Source organism: Quercus lobata, chromosome 7 (assembly GCF_001633185.2).
Source record: "Quercus lobata isolate SW786 chromosome 7, ValleyOak3.0 Primary Assembly, whole genome shotgun sequence".
NCBI classification, from domain to species: domain Eukaryota; kingdom Viridiplantae; phylum Streptophyta; class Magnoliopsida; order Fagales; family Fagaceae; genus Quercus; species Quercus lobata.
Genome location: NC_044910.1, coordinates 3,163,641 through 3,180,757, shown reverse-complemented (window position 1 = coordinate 3,180,757; position 17,117 = coordinate 3,163,641). Strand labels below are relative to the sequence as shown.

Sequence of the window (17,117 nt, the reverse complement as noted above, 5' to 3'; positions counted from 1 at the left end):
GAAAAATACATATATAACAATGGTGTAGCCACAAAAGGAGTTTAACACAAAACTACTTCAAGTCATTTTGACATAATAAGCTAATTCAGTATTAAGAAACTATACACCATCAAAGAGCTTTGTTGAATCTTTTCTTTTGCTAAATTAAAGTCTGTTACTCATTTAGAGCTCATCAATAACCATGGTTGCATGAAGTCTGCAAGAATTTAAGAACTATAAGTGCATTCTTTTATAAGTAATAAATGATTATATTATAGGATATTTGAAACGTGGACAGTCAATTTTAAGTATAAATGCTATGAACTAAACTATAACCTCAATATAATAGAGAGTGACCACAACCTTGATATGCTATTTATCTGGAAGATAAAGCCATTAAGGTAATCAATAAGCAATATGATCAAATGATCAATGTCAAGTATATATGAAGAACAGAATGAAAAACCATAAAAGAAGAAAATAAAAAACATGAAATGCATCTTATGTAACTACACCATTGGCGGTTTTGTCAAGTAAAACTAGACTCTCAACATAAGAAACCACGAAATTACAGAAATATCCGTTAATTTCAATACCCTTAATCTTTTGGGTATCTAGATTCCACGAGACGAGCCCTCCACTATAATTTCGCATTACAACCTCACTATTACTCCTAAAGCCAACTGGACATGGTTTGGCCAGTTCCAATTTTAGACATTGATGTGAAAATTTTGTCCACGACGATGCAACACCGTACTCTCTCATCACCCATATATTGAGCTTACCACTCCTTATCCCTTGTTGAAACGCGGCAATGGAATTTCCATATGCAGAAATTGAAGTCCACATCATATTCGCATTTTCACTGGTATAACTTGGCAGTTCTGGCAGCAGTATTTCGCGGAACACCTCATCCCCCAAGTCGAAAACCAAAATAAAACGACTTTTGTAATCATTAATATTTCTGGAAGCAAGCCAGTGCAGTGCCCCATTGGCAAATACCTGTCGCTCATGACGAAGCATGCCACATACAGGAGGCAGAGAAGCATTATCACTAAGTATTCTCCATTCACCGGTGGAGAGTGAGTAAACCTCAACCACGGGTAGAGAGTTTTGAGAGCCACGCAAGGCAAGACTGAGAATCCTAATGACTTTATGAAAGTTCAAAAACGTGTATAAACACCTTTGAACGTTTAGACCCCCAAATTACAACTTAACCAATTCAAGCAACATGTCAAACAACTAGTGTGCGGAAACTTAACATATGCTATAATATGAAATTGGTTAAAAACTATCTAAACCAAAACAAAACATAATCCACAGCAGATAATAAAAAGGCAAAGATAGAGAGGAAGGAAGATGCAAACACAAAGACAACACGCGATGTGTTATCGAAGAGGAAACCCTCGGCGTAAAACCTCTCCGCCGCCCTCCAAGCGGTAAACAATCCACTAGAAAATACAGTTGGGATACATGGACAGCAATAGACCCTCCAAGCCTAATCTACCCAATGCACCTAAGCCCTCCAAGCTTCTTGCTCCAACGAGGTTGCGCCGAACCTTTTTCTTTTCTAGCTTCCCGGATTCCGTTACTAGACCGTAGCATCAACCAATGAAGATTGGTTCCTTCCTAACTGCTTCCCAGAAATCCAAACAGCTGTCTCACAATGTTGATGATGGTAAAAACCAGGTTTGGTATAATGCCTCTCAAGGATTTGACAATGGAAAGGAAGAGAGTTGAGGAATTTGAAGAGACTCTAAGGTATAGATTGTGGGTGAATCAATCTTGTTTTTCTTTAGGGTTTCTCTCTCAAAATTCTCTCTGGAAACTCTCTTACAATCGTGGGTAAAAGGGGTATTTATACTGGAGTGGAAGAGGAATGTGAAACGTCAAGTTTTAACAAAACAGGGGTGGCTCGCGGCTTGACCAAGTCGCGAGATCCAGTCGCGAGATAATCGTATGGCCAGTTGTCCTGTTTTGTCTTGTAGTGCTCCAGCTAGCATGACTGTTCATCTTCCAGCATGCTTGGCACGTGTGCTGCGTCTGGCGGCTTGCAGCCGCGAGTCACCTGCGAGTCCCAGCCGCGAGTCTCTGTTTTCTTGCACACTCTTGAGCAATCTTCACTTTATCTCACTCACTACCCTTAAATCAAACCCACCTAAATACAGGGTTACTAAATGCTGAATTACAAGCAAATTTGGTACGGAATAAAGCCAATTAGATGGTTGAATAAATTCAACCTTACAATCTCTCCCTTTGGCTATTCCGTGACAAAACCCTAAAACAGACTCTAGACTTAACATGTGAGTTGGGAACAGTTGAACAAAACTCACTCACACCTAACTCTAGAAGTTGTGAAGCACTTGAATCATATGGATATAATACTCCTGAAACACAACAATACACCATGATCATTGTAAGCAGAAAATTATAAATGCATATGAAACAGGCAATATGTGATCAAGCAAAGATGGAGTAAAGAAACAAACCATGGCTTGATCAACCAAGTGAACACCACAAGGTAGTGATCACAGTGCTCATTCACACTTGGAATGAACACAAGGACATACAAGTTAGCAAGCACAAGGCAAGACACTTGTATGTTCAACACTCAACCAATGCATAATACACAAGGTATATGAATCTAGGAACAATCCTACAAGGGCACAAGAGTGACAGTACATAAACCAAAATGCAAGACATTTAGATTAAAGTACTGATTTCAACATAGCATAAAGGCTGCAATAAGCAAGGTACAAACCATAAAGCCTACAAACTATGCATAAAACATTAACTCTAAAAACTTACAAAAGCACATAGGTACAAACACAAAACTTCCTGAAAAACATCATCAAAAAATATTAAAGTTTAAACCAAGAGTATAGGTTAAGAGTTAGAAACAACTATACACCAAAAACACAGTGTATCAAACCCATAAAAACACTAAAAGTTCAACAAACATAAACCTAAACCTATAAGTTTAGAGGATAAGACTTAAAACAAAAGTATGTGTGTACTCCCCCTATCACTATGCACACTTCCCTTTAAACTTTCTCCCTCTTACTGAATGCTCTCCCCCTTTTTGGCACGAATAGCTAAAGGCTCTCGTCCAACTTTCGTTGAATAGCATCTAGCTGATTCTCCATAGTCTCAAGACGCATTTGGACATGGTTGTTTGTGGAGTAGAGAAGTGCCACAATCTCATCAATGCATTTCTGAATATGCTCAAGTACACTCCCGACTCTATCAGTATGAGGAGCAGTCTGTGCTTGCGGAATACTAGCCGGTGAAGCTTTAGGAACAGCACGCGAAGTAAATGTAGTATGTGCAGATGTCTCTAATTCAGGGACAGATGGAGTAACCGGAGAGATGTGAACACTCCTTAGTGATTTAGAGGAGTGACTTCTGCTAGCTTGAAGAGTGAACATGGAAATGGGACGCTGACGGGTCAACATTTTTCCATCTGCAGGAGGAATAATGCCTTCACGAAGAATGAGCTTCATGATGAGACTGCAAAATGGAATAATTCCTCGAACTGCAGTTCTACACGCGGTCTTCCTCAAGGTGTAGTAGATGTGAGCACATATATCAATGGGGGCTCCTGTAATAAGATCACAAAGGAATAGAACTCTCCCAAGATTGATGAATGTAGTGTTGGACAGTGGGTAGAGATTAGTGAACATGATCAACTTCAGTGTGGTTAGTTCTGGTGCAAACTTTGCGGTGCTGATGGATGTTCCTGCACTGGATACTTCATGATCGGATCCTAGGATTTGTAGAATTTCTTCAACCTCTGGAGTTCGTTCATCATAAGGAGTTAGATCCACTTTCTGAGGTCTGGTGATGCCGAGAAGATCTGCGATAGAGTCTGGGGAAATGCTAAACTCTGTTCCTCTGACCCAGAAAACGAGTTGAACTCCAAGATCAGTTGCATTGGAGAAGCATTCTTTGACCAGCTCATCCATTGGATCATCAAAGTTCCCGAACAAGTTTGCCCAATCTCGTTTCTCAAAGATTCGAGGGATAAAAGTGGTCCCTAAGGTGTTAAACTCCACCACCCGTTCCACTATAGTAGTTGACTTGTCAAAAATGTTTGAGTAGACGTGTGAGGTAAGCGGAGTTCTGAACCTATCCTCATTGGGGTCTTGAGATGCCTGTGATGCTAGTCGAGTCCTTTTAGCAACTGGTGTTGCTGGATCATCATCAACAATGTCTTTACCCCTGGAAGATCGACGAGACATCTGCAAGAGAACAGTCCCACAACAAAGAACCAACAACAGTACCACACAAGATAAATGTCAACAAGATTCAGTGCTAATAAAAAAATTTCAATACATAAATCCAAACTGAAGATAGTGCAGACCCAACCAAACTTCCAACAATACAAAGGAGCACAAAATGACAGGTGCAGCAAAATGGTGATAGTTCACAAAGGCATAGAGAGACAAAACAACTAACAAAACTGTCAATGAGACAGGTTACCATGACCATGATATGCAAACAGATATAGCATTCGAACAGATATCATAAAAACATTCCACAAGAGATATGAACATGGGGAAATATTTCAAAATGAAGTCACAAAGCATCCAAACTAGAACACATGGTTGATAGACACACATTATGTTATCATAAAAACTCAGTAGCCCAATACCGAAATCCAACATCAACACTCAAGCAAGTGAAATGAGCAAGTCAAATAAGTACCAAACCCATTTACTAAAAGGTTTTCAGTCTCAACAACAGGCAAATATCAGAACAATGAAAAAGCACATTATGACCGCTCAACATAAAAACAGATGAGAACAATAGCAAACATAACAAGCCATACCCATCACACAAAGAGAGAAATGTTTCGAACACAATATCAATCCAAACGGTAATAGAAATAACCATGAAATAGGGAAAATGAGATTGAGAAAGCAAAACCCATACCTTTTCTTGATGATTTGGACAAGAAATGAAGCACCAATGAGATTTGAAAATGGATTCACGGAGTGTTTGGGAAGGAGATAGTTTAGAGAGAAGATGAACAGTCACAAATGTTCTAGGGAAAACTGAAAAAGATTTAAAAACTGCTCCTATTTCTGCCAAACACGCGTTTTTTGCGACTTGATTAAGTCGTCACACAGTCGCCAATTCAAGCCGCCAAAACACTCAAGGACAAAAATTTGAAAAAATTTTCTAAGTGTTTTTCGCGACTGGAAGGTCTACCCGCGAGTGAGTCGCATGCTGAGCCGCGAAAATCTCTGAGTAACCCTCACGACTGGACCTTCCACTCACGAACAAGTCGCTAAAAATGACCCGCGAAGACGCGACTAAGGCTCGCGACTTGACATACCTGCAATTGAGCCGCCAAAACAGGGCAAAACTGGATTTTTGAAATTTTCAGATTTTTCAAACAAAATACTTTCCAAAAACACCTAAAACACTCGAAAATATTTTTGTGCTTGAATTAACAAAGATTGAGCATGTGAAAACACATTTCATCAAGTACAATCACACAAATGAATATGGTATTTATTGAACATAAACTTGTGTGTTGTGTGTGGATATCAACAGTGAGATAGTCCTTAGTCTAATGTGAAGTTTCAATGATCAATTCAGCCAAGACATACACAATTAGCACTAGATCATGTGACCCATCTCAATTATAGAAATATGTATATATGACCTCCCACAAAACTTGATAACTTAACTTGGAGTTTTACATTTGACTCCACTTTAATCATAACATTTGATCTTTTTGATCTTTTGAGGCAATCACCTCTCATTGTGAGAGTGATATTTGACATTTCACTTTAATGAACAAGCCTTTGGCTTTTTGAATAAACATTTTCTTTAATACAAAGTCGCTTACCCTTTTTCCTAGTCGAATACTAGAATGTGCGACAGGTTTTTGCAGCTCAATATCTCTTTTCATTTGGAGATTTACATTTGGTGAGCTCTTTTTAGCAAAAACAAAAATAAATAGTGGGAAGATATATAGACACAAGTCTATGCATGTCTCAAGATCAACATAACCATTCACTAATCATTCATGACAAGTTTGAAGATCTATTTACAACAATCACATAGATTTCAAGATTTTTCCCACAGTGATATGAGTGCATGAAAACAAGCAATGCTCGAAAATGCACAAAACCATTAGCACAAAGGTACAAGGCAAAACAAGTTTTGAGACAAAAACTCAACAAAGTCAATCAAGCTTTTTGATTTTCTAATTTTTATGTGATTTTTGGATTTTTGACACAAGAAACAAAAAGATTGATAAGACAAAATTAAAAAATATGCACAAGTAGACAAGCAAACAATCAACAGCAAAAACAGCAAGCAAAACAAACAAACATTGTCACAAAGCATAGGAAGTATTAATGCATGGACATGTTGTAATGCTTATGCATGAGTACCCTTTTTCACCCACACGTCACTTGCGTTTGGAGTGATTTCCTTATAGGATTGGGTACGGGAGTTAGGGCTTTCAAACCTTCGTGAGAAGCTTTCCAAGCAGTTGGTGAATGCACCAATCATCTTCATCACGTTCATCATTCCGGGATCACCATTCTGATCTCTAGATTGATCACCTGCCCAAATTCTTCTATCATTTCTAGGTCCTCCTGACCTTTGAGGAGTTGCACTATTCTTTGCTCTCAGCTTTTGGCAATTTGGTCGAGTATGCCCTTGAAGTCCGCAATAATGACACACATAAGTTGCTCTAGGACCTCTTTGTGGTCGTGGGCGTGACTTGGCACGAGATTCAGACCTGCCCACAGATTGATTACGGGGATTCAGCATCCGTTGGTTCACCACATTCTTCTTCTCCTCCACCTTGAGCTTCTCATCAGTAAAGTCAGCTATAACTGGATCTTTGGCCTTTACAAACTTCACTTCTTTAGTGACATTTCCAGATGAACTACTTCCTCCGGTATATCCCAATCCAGATTTGTCTGAAAAGCTGTTTTGAGATGAAATAACATCATCTAGCTTCTTGGTGGTGACCCTCTATATTTTAGCATTTGCTTGCACAACCTCATTCTCAAGAAATCTCACTTTTGTGTAAGTTTCGGACAACTCACCATTCAATGTTTCTATCTCACATTTGGCCTCCCTATATCGGATTAGGAGACTTTTGTAGTCCTCTTCAGCCTTCTTCATTTTTCTCACAGCAGCTTTGGCCACCCTTGTGTACTCACCCGACTTCTCCAAGAGTGAGCTATAATTCTCTTGAAGATTTGCTGTGCTTTCATCTTCTTCAGCATCTGATTCTTCAACAATTCCTAGTAATTCATCATCACTAAGTTCTCCAAGGTCTCGTACAAGCAGATTCAACTCATCTGAAGACTCAACATGAGCAATAGTCATAAAAGCCGAATAGTTCCCCTCTCCATCACAGCTCTCTTCAGATTCTGAGTCAGACGAATCCGAGTCACTCAAAGTCGTGGCATACACTTTACCTTTCGATTTCAAATAATTCGGACATTCCTTCTTAAAGTGTCCATGCCCGTTACATTCGAAACAAATGACACCTTGTGTGGGTTGGGATTCTTTTCCATCTTTCTTTTTGAATTCCCTTTTCTCCCTTCCAGAACTTTGGAATTTTCTTTTATCATCAAATTTGCCATTATTTTTGAATTTCAAGAACTTTCTGAAATTTTTCACAAGGTATGCAACATCTTTGTCAACCACATCTTCTCCCGATGAGTCTTGATCTTCCACCTTCGCATTAATGGTCTTTAGAGCAAGAGATTTACTCTTCCGTTGATTGGGCAGCGACATCTCATAAGTCTGCAGAGAACCAACCATCTCCTGTACTTTGATGTTATCAAGGTCCTTACTCTCTTCAATTGCTGTCACTTTAGCACGAAAACTTTCCGGCAATGATCGAAGGATCTTCCTTACAATTTTTGAATCCTCCGTTTTCTCCCCCAAGTTGAACTTACTGACAACCACCTCATTTAGCTTCCCATAGAAAGAGTCAAAAGACTCATCCTCACTCATTTTGAGCTCCTCAAACCGAGTGGTCAGCATTTGTAACTTGGTGTCTTTCACTTTCTTCGTGCCTTCATAGGTGGTTTCCAAAATCTCTCATGCTTCTTTGGCAACGGTAATGTGAGAAATCCTGTGAAATTCATCTGGAGACACACTACAGAAAATAGCATTGAGTGCTTTACTGTTAGCATTAGATGCAGCAAGTGCTGCCTTATCCCATGTGGATTTGGCTACCTCAGGTCTGGTCCAACCAATCTCAACAGCATCCCAAACAGATTCATCAATAGAACACAAAAAAGCTCTCATGCGAACCTTCCAAAAAGCATAATTACTACCATCAAAATATGGAGGTGTGTTTAGGGATTGAGACCTATCCATCTCAAAAGGGAGTCAAGGATCACACAATGGTAATGAAACCAATAGCAGTGTACCCGCTCTGATACCAATTGAAAGTTCAAAAACGTGTATAAACACCTTTGAATGTTTAGACCCCCAAATTACAACTTAACCAATTCAAGCAATATGTCAAACAACTAATGTGCGGAAACTTAACATATGCTATAATATGAAATTGGTTAAAAACTATCTAAGCCAAAACAAAACATAATCCACAGCAGATAATAAAAAGGCAAAGATAGAGAGGAAGGAAGATGCAAACACAAAGACAACACGCGATGTGTTATCGAAGAGGAAACCGAAGCCCTCGGCGTAAAACCTCTCCGCCGCCCTCCAAGCGGTAAACAATCTACTAGAAAATACAGTTGGGATACATGGACAGCAATAGACCCTCCAAGCCTAATCTACCCAGTGCACCTAAGCCCTCCAAGCTTCTTGCTCCAACGAGGTTGCGCCGAACATTTTTCTTTTCTAACTTCTCGGATTCCGCTACTAGACCGTAGCATCAACCAATGAAGATTGGTTCCTTCCTAACTACTTCCCAAAAATCCAAACAGCTGTCTCACAGTGTTGATGATGGTGAGAACCAGGTTTGGTATAATGCCTCTCAAGGATTTAACAATAGAGAGGAAGCGAGTTGAGGAATTTGAAGAGACTCTAAGGTATAGATTGTGGGTGAATCAATCTTGTTTTTCTTTAGGGTTTCTCTCTCAAAATTCTCTCTGGAAGCTCTCTTACAATCGTGGGTAAAAGGGGTATTTATACTGGAGTGGGAGAGGAATGTGAAACGTCAGGTTTTAACAAAACAGGGGTGGCTCGCGGCTTGACCAAGTCGCGAGATCCAGTCGCGAGATAACCGTATGGCCAGTTGTCCTGTTTTGTCCTGTAGTGCTCCAGCTAGCATGACTGTTCATCTTCCAGCATGCTTGGCACGTATGCTGCGTCTGGCGGCTTGCAGCCGCGAGTCTCTGTTTTCTTGCACACTCTTGAGCAATCTTCACTCTATCTCACTCACTACCCTTACATCAAACCCACCTAAATACAGGGTTACTAAATGCTGAATTACAAGCAAATTTGGCACGGAATAAAGCCAATTAGATGGTTGAATAAATTCAACCTTACACTTTATAAGTTTTGGGATCAAATCCAAACCCAAAAGATGCATAGAAGGGACTGAGTGTAGCGAAAGTGAGATTGCCAATAGGAAGTTGGAGAATTATCACGGGAAAGGCAGAGCAGGCCGTTAAAAGTACCGACGAAATAGTTATTGCGTGGAACACAGAAAGGGAAAGGGGATTCAAAGCAGTTGCGTTCTGGGAAATCAGGATCATTGTCTTTGTTATGCAATGCGAAGACTCCTTTGCGAGTCCGTGAGAGCCTTTTGAGGAGTAAATTTACTCATTTCTACCCCTTCCTCAACAATAATTGATCACTCATGTACTATTTCCATTCATTACACCAATGTCCTCTTTCTTAAATTGCTTTAGACAAATCTTAAACCATCCTCAAAAACATAACTTTGACATAAAGAACAAACTAAAAACTTTATCACATTATAAGATGAAATAATTTTCAGCATTATTAATCACAAAGAAAGAGTTGTTAATTTAGCTTATTGGTTGATTTTTTTTTTTGGGGAGTTATGTTGGGATTTTCGGATTGAGTTCCAACTTTACTCAATGGTGTGGAACAAGAAGGATGTCTAATGTCTATAAGGAAATGCTTCCCATACATACAGCCTATTGCTGCCCCCAGGTATAGTATTTTAAGTTGTCCACTATTTACCTAGTTTTTCTCTTTATTGTTTCCACTGGTGTTGGCTTTTCGCTTCTAATTCATACAATTACGTAATAGAAAATACTAACTCATTCAATAGAAATTAAGAGAGAAACATCTAAGCATAACTACTTTATCAGGACTAAAAAAAATTAACACAAATCATACTAAGGAAGGAAAAAATAGTTCCTAAAGAGGACTGTATACTCGTCATTTCAATTCTTAATCACTCAAAGCAAGTAATATTTGCTGGGGCTGGAGAGCTTCTTTTCAATGACCATTTCTCATTGGGAATGTTTTTTGATATGAAGATAGGCATCTAAGGTAATAGATGATTTAAAATGTACAAGAAAGATTTTAGCACAAACAGATCAAAAATTTATTTTTTTGATAAGTAATCAGCTTTATTAATATGTAGAAAGAAAACAGATTATAACATCACAGATTCACAGTTCGCAGGAAGTGTACTAGCAGTGCATCAAACTTGAGAAGGAATGGCTACTCACAGAAGCCATCCATTCATATAGAGTGAGCAGAAAATTCGCTTCACCACCACGAGAACAAGAAACTTTTTACACGAATAATACAACGAGAACATTAAGAACATTTAGTATGAGTGTGAAAGTGTGAAATTAAAGCAGTCACCTGTCACCATAAAATTCACAGCACAGCAAAAAGTTGAGCACTTCAATTTATACAATGTAAATCATACGTGGCAGGAAACATGAACTTCTCTTGATAAACAAGTCTGCTCAAAGTTTTTTTTTTTTTTTTTGAGGGGGAGTCTGCTCAAAGTTAATAACCAAAACAGACTATTTTTTTATTATAAAATTAATAAATGAATAATTTAACAGAAAATTTTTATATGAGAATTTTAAGTATACATGCGAGCATGTACTCAACTATCCTTGATAAGTTATTTATCCTAAATAAAAAACACATTTAATTAAGGTAATCAATTAGCAATAATAAGAATTTATAGAGCAGTGCCATATCAAACAGTATATATTGATATCTAATTTTTGATATAATCACCGCCAAGTATATTTAAAGAACTAAATGTAAAACCATGAAAAAAAAAGCATAAAATGCATCTTACCTATTTTCCTCAGTAACTTCATTCTTGGCAGATTTGTCGAGCAAAACTAGACTCTCAATGTAAGCATCAACAAAATTATACTTATATCCAATTATATTAAGATACTTAATCTCTTGTGTCTCAAAATCCAGTGACAGAAGGTGTCCTCCATCCATATCCAACACAATCTTACCATTCCTTGTAAAACCTACTGCCTTTGGTATGTACTTCACTATATATGTATTCTAGTGAACCTAAGGTGCCTTGATTAGTCATAGTTAAACTTAAAGCTTTGGTCCGTGAGGAAACAACACCATATTGTTAATTTCATCACCGATATATTGAGACAGTGACTATAATCAACATAAAACAAGGGGATGGAATTCCCATATGTGAAAACAGAAGCTTCAGGGGGGTATAAGCTTGAAGTTCTAACTGCAATATTTCGTGAAAGACTTCATGCCCTAAATTATGTATTTTAACATCACTAGTGATCTTGAAAGCAACCCAGTGCAGAGCCCCATGGAAGTTGGGTTTTGGATTTGGGATTTCCAAGTTTTTAAGACTAAGGTGCAGACAATTATGGAATTGCTGGGTAGGAAAGTGAAAATATGAATCTCATCAGGTAAAGACTCCCATGGAATTGTTAAGTTGATCGTGTATGTATATGTATGTGTATATATATATATATATATATATATATATCTATCTTAGTTGAGCCCCTCACTCCTCCATAACCTGGAGGAGCCATTAGACCAATTGGGCCGTTGGATAATTTGATCAAACTTGGAATGTTATGACTAATCTCTCTTTTTCTATCAATATAACCATTAAGATCGAATTTCAATAGTCAATTTTTTTTCCAGAAATTACTGATGCGACATTCTTTGTGTCTGTATAGTATTAATCACATACAGGTTGGATTATATTATACAATTACGAAATCAGTAAATAAAAATAGATTATAACAAAAAATCTTGGTGTCTTCAAATTTCTACTATAGCCCTGACAATATTAATGTGGATATTGAGTCAAATTTAAACAATTAGAGAGAAATAATACTTTGCAAGAGTCATTAAGCAATAAATTATTCATCCATTAATTCATTTATTTTTATTGGATAAATAAAGTACGAATATTTGTATTCATTTCACTTACAATAGGTGTTACAAATATAAGAAATAATTTTTTTTTTGGTAAAAATATAAGAAATAATTAAAATAAATGAGGCGCATATAAGTTGTACAACAACAAAACAGGCTATATTTGTTGCGTGCTTGCTTCCCCATTGTTTATTTCACATCTCCAACTCCATAGAGCATCATGGCACACTGCACATCATTAAACACAAACGTATTAGTCGAGACATGAGAAGATTCATTACAATTTTTTTTTTTCATATGTATTATGACCATTTTTACACACACAAAAAGAGAGGGAGAGAGAGATTACGTGTTGCAATCCACAGTGGGGTCAAGAGGAACAGGAACTTGGATTTTGCAAAGTTGGGGAAGCTGTTTTAGTCTTTCAGGTATAAGTTGAAAAGCTTTTGCTGCATTTTCGAAACATTCACACAAAGACCTACGTATTGTAGTGGTGTTCGCCTGTTGCGATATATTTTCTGCTCCTTTACAGCATGTACGGCTTGGTTTGGAGCCAAAACCAAGGAAGTATGGTTGGCAGGTTATCAATTGTGTTAAAGCCTCCTCGCATGTTATGCCATCTGCAGCAGTTGCACTTGCGTTGAGGACCAAAATAATCATCAACCCAAAGGCTAATACTGAACAACTCATTATTTTCTTCTCCATTCTCTTTTGGATTGAAAGGCTATTTGTTCTATCGTTTATCTCAAAAAAAAGGAAAGACTATTGTTGAGTTACAAACTTATGGTGCCTGCGCTATTTATAGAGGTGGGAATCGTGGGATTATAGGCACCCCTATGTGGCGCTATGGCTATCATTAAAAGTAAATTAATTGATTTCTTTTTTTAAAGAGAAAGGTATATGATTTATTACCTATCTATGTTATATGTATCTAGGAAAGAAATGTCCACCTTCATTTATAACATCTTTGATACATATCGAAGAATTTGTCATTGACAGACTGAATAATAATAAAAAAATGATAATAAATGTTTTTTTTTCTTTCTATATTACCATGTATGGAAATGTTATATATATTAAATAAAAAACTCATACAATTTTTTTAAAAAAAATTTGAAATAGAATCCTACTATATCTTAATTTAAATATGTAATTTTTTTTTTTTTTTGGATTTTTGAATAGCTATTCGTTTATTTTATTTTAGCCATATGAGGAATGCATACTCTGCATTGAAATGTGCAGTGCCATTGGTTGTTGGATTGATATGTCTTTCACATAAGATTTTGTAGTTCTATTTTAAAGATTAATGAATACTAGCGTTTTTAGATATTGAATTCAGACTTTCAAAAATATAATTGCTATTTTTCTACTTGAAATTTTCAATGTTATATGAAATTGGTATTTTTCTTTAAAGAGGTGAATGAACAGCCAGCCAAGGAAAGACAAAATGTAGAGAAATTATAAAGTCCTCTGATGGACCACGTCACTTGTCCTTCATTCCACTAAAAAACTTCCACTTGTTTAAAATTACCGAGTCAGTAATTAATTTCTGTTTAAAAAATTTTTCTAACTAACAATTTTAAACAAGTGAAAGTTTTTTAGTAGAATAGTGAACCACATCACTTGTCCACCATGTGAATCTTATAATTTCTCCAAAACTTGGCCTTGAGCAAGATAAAATTGTTGAACCATTCAAAAGAATTGATTAGTATAAATATTAAATACTCACAAATAAGGATAAATATAATACTAATAAATGCATTTATTTCATTCCATATTTGAGCTCCTTAACACTTGGCACATATATATGGTAGTTTTTTTTTTTTTTTTTTTTTGGAGAAAGACACACACACACATATATATATATATATATATATATACTAGTCAAGGCAGCACGTGCTAGCCATGGGAAAAAAAATAGTGATTAGGATCAATTTTAGATTTTATTTGTATCATAAAATATAAATATAAATCATTTGATTTTTAAAATACAAAGATATTTATATTAATCAAAAGATATATTAATTTTAAGAATTTTGATAATTATGTCATAAAAAGTTAATCTCAATCGTATAAGACCGTGACAAATCCTAGTTCAATATTTTATTATTTTATTTTGACCTATAACTTACACCTTAATAGTTGTAAATATATTGTAATAACAACAAAATGTTACGATATTTTTAGTTGTGCTAGATCTCGATATAATATTTTATTATTTTATTTTATTTTATTTTGATTTATAAGGAATTGACACATGCATTATAACATTTTCATAATATCTCTATGTATACATTGTACTTAATTACAATGTAAATTTATATTATGGACACAAAAAAATTGGCAAATTTTGTACACATTTACAAACTTTGTACAATATTTACCATTTTTTGTGCAAATGTATATAATATTAACAATTTTTGTGTATTTACAATGTAAACTTGCATTGCAAGTACAAAGTCAACATTTAAAGATCTTAAAAAAAAAAAAAAAACAAAGCTCAAACCAACTGGCATACTTGAAGGGGAAAGAAAAAGAAAAAAGAAAAGAAAAAGTGCACCTCACTAATTGAATAACCAAAAAAACACTATTCATGAGCCTTTGGCTCTTTTTATATAGTTAATAGATATGCTAGCTTATATAAATATTTAAAAGAAAAAAAAAAACACAAACTGATAACTTAGCATTCTTTTATTTGATGTATAAGAAACTGATATCTCAACAATTGTAAAAATATTGTAATAATAATAAGAGTTGTAACATTTTTTCAAAACATTTATTTTTAGTAATGGTTGGTTACAGTCTCATATTTTATTATTTTATTTCGACTTGTAAGAAACTGACACGTCAATAATTGTGAAATTTGTTGTGTCAGTATAACAATATATATACCTGCTTACATAGATATATTTTTTTTTTTTTAAGAAAACACAAACCGATTATAAAAATAAAATAAAATAAAAAAACTTTAGGCATTGTAGCTACCGTGCTAGTTGAATAAACCAAAAATACTACACAATAAGTGTTGTAACATTTTCTCAAAACATTTATTTTTAGTTGTGGTTAGTTACAGTCTCATATTTTATTATTTTATTTCGGCTTGTAAGAAATTGACACGTCAATAATTATGAAAATATTGTAAAATTTGTTGTATCAGTATAACAATATATATACCAGCTTACATAAATATTTAAAAGAAAAAAAAACAATCCGATTACTAAAGAAAAAAAAGCAAAAAAAAAAACTTTAGGCCTACCATGCCAGTTGAATAAACCAAAAGCACTGCACGATAAGTGTTGTGACATTTTCTCAAAATATTTATTTTTAGTTGTGGCTGGTCACAGTCTCATATTTTATTATTTTATTTCAACTTGTAAGAAATTGACATATCAATAATTGTGAAATTTGTTGTGTCAATATAACAATATATACACCAACTTACATAAATATTAAAAAAAAAAAAAAAAAAAAAAAAAAAAATTAGGCACTGTAGCTACTGTGCCAGTTGAATAAACCAAAAGCACTGCACAATAAGTGTTGTAACATTTTCTCAAAACATTTATTTTTAGTTGTGATTGGTCACAATCTCATATTTTATTATTTTATTTTGACTTGTAAGAAATTGACACGTCAATAATTGTGAAAATATTGTGAAATTTGTTGTGTCAGTATAAAATATATATACCAACTTACATAAATATTAATAAAAAAAAAAAAAAAAACTTTAGGCACGGCAGTTGAATAAACCAAAAGCACTGCACAATAAGTGTTGTAACATTTTCTCAAAACATTTATTTTTAGTTGTGATTGGTCAGTCTCATATTTTATTATTTTATTTCGACTTGTAAGAAATTGGCATGTCAATAATTGTGAAAATATTGTGAAATTTGTTGTATCAGTATAACAATATATATATCAGCTTACATAAATATTTAAAAGGAAAAAAAAAAATGTAGCTACTGTAGCTACAGTGCCAAGTGGCACTGTAGTTACTGTTCAAAACTTGGGAAAAAAAAAGTGGTTCATGAAACCAAAGCACTCTACAGTGCTTTAGCGTATACGTGCACGTCAATAATTGTGAAAATATTGTGAAATTTATTGTGTCAATATAACAATATATATACCAGCTTATATAAATATTTAAAAAAAAAAAAAACATACAAACCGATTACATAAAAAAAAATAAATAAATAAATAAAAAAAAAAAAACTATAGCTATTGTAGCTACAGTGCCACTTGGCATTGTAGTTACTATTCAAAACTTGGGAAAAAAAAAGTGGCTCACGAAACCAAAGCACTGTAGCTACAGTGATTTAGTGCATTCGTGCTTTTATATATATATATTTATTTTTGGTTGTGGTTGGTCAAAGTTTCATATTTTATTATTTTATTTTGACTTATAAGAAATTAACACCTGTGAAAATATTATGAAATTTGTTGTGTTAGTATAACAATATATATAAAAGGGAAAAAAAAAGTACAAACGGAAGACTGGAAAAGAAAAAAAAAAATTTGTTACTACTGTAGCTACAGTGCCACTTGGTACTGTAGCTACTATTCAAAACTTTTTTTAAAAAAAGACAAAGTGGCTCACCAAAATGGCACTGCAGATGAACAGTGCTAAAATACTAAAGCAGCAAAATGAAATTGACATCTCAATAATTGTGAAAATATTATGAAATTTGTTGTATCAGTATAACAATATATATAAAAGGAAAAAAAAGTACAAACGGAAGACTAAAATAAATAAATAAATAAATAATTGTAGCTACTGTAGCTATAGTGTCATTTGAAAT

The 17,117-nt window shown here is 34.9% G+C and overlaps 2 protein-coding genes across 2 annotated transcripts; both read right to left on the bottom strand.

Moving 5' to 3' along the window:
• Nucleotides 1-480: 480 nt before the first annotated feature.
• On the bottom strand, nucleotides 481-11,394 carry LOC115951399 (F-box/kelch-repeat protein At3g06240-like). Its single transcript, XM_031068619.1, has 2 exons — nucleotides 11,240-11,394; nucleotides 481-1,123 (listed from the first exon to the last, which is right to left on the bottom strand). Exons 1-2 carry the CDS (start codon nucleotides 11,392-11,394, stop codon nucleotides 481-483), a joined length of 798 nt encoding a protein of 265 aa, XP_030924479.1.
• Nucleotides 11,395-12,320: 926 nt separating this feature from the next.
• Nucleotides 12,321-13,107, bottom strand: LOC115954193 (non-specific lipid-transfer protein A-like). Its single transcript, XM_031072104.1, has 2 exons — nucleotides 12,671-13,107; nucleotides 12,321-12,549 (listed from the first exon to the last, which is right to left on the bottom strand). The coding sequence occupies exons 1-2, from the start codon at nucleotides 13,024-13,026 to the stop codon at nucleotides 12,540-12,542; spliced, it is 366 nt and encodes a 121-aa protein (XP_030927964.1). The 5' UTR covers nucleotides 13,027-13,107; the 3' UTR covers nucleotides 12,321-12,539.
• Between the last annotated feature and the right edge of the window lie 4,010 nt (nucleotides 13,108-17,117).

Coding starts and splice junctions, on each gene's coding strand:
- LOC115951399 (XM_031068619.1), bottom strand. CDS start 11,394: ATGGATGGAGGACACCTTCTGTCACTGGATTTTGAGACACAAGAGATT. Junction 1,124..11,239: donor GAAGTTACTGAGGAAAATAG/GTAAGATGCATT, acceptor TAAAGTCATTAG/GATTCTCAGTCTTGCCTTGC.
- LOC115954193 (XM_031072104.1), bottom strand. CDS start 13,026: ATGGAGAAGAAAATAATGAGTTGTTCAGTATTAGCCTTTGGGTTGATG.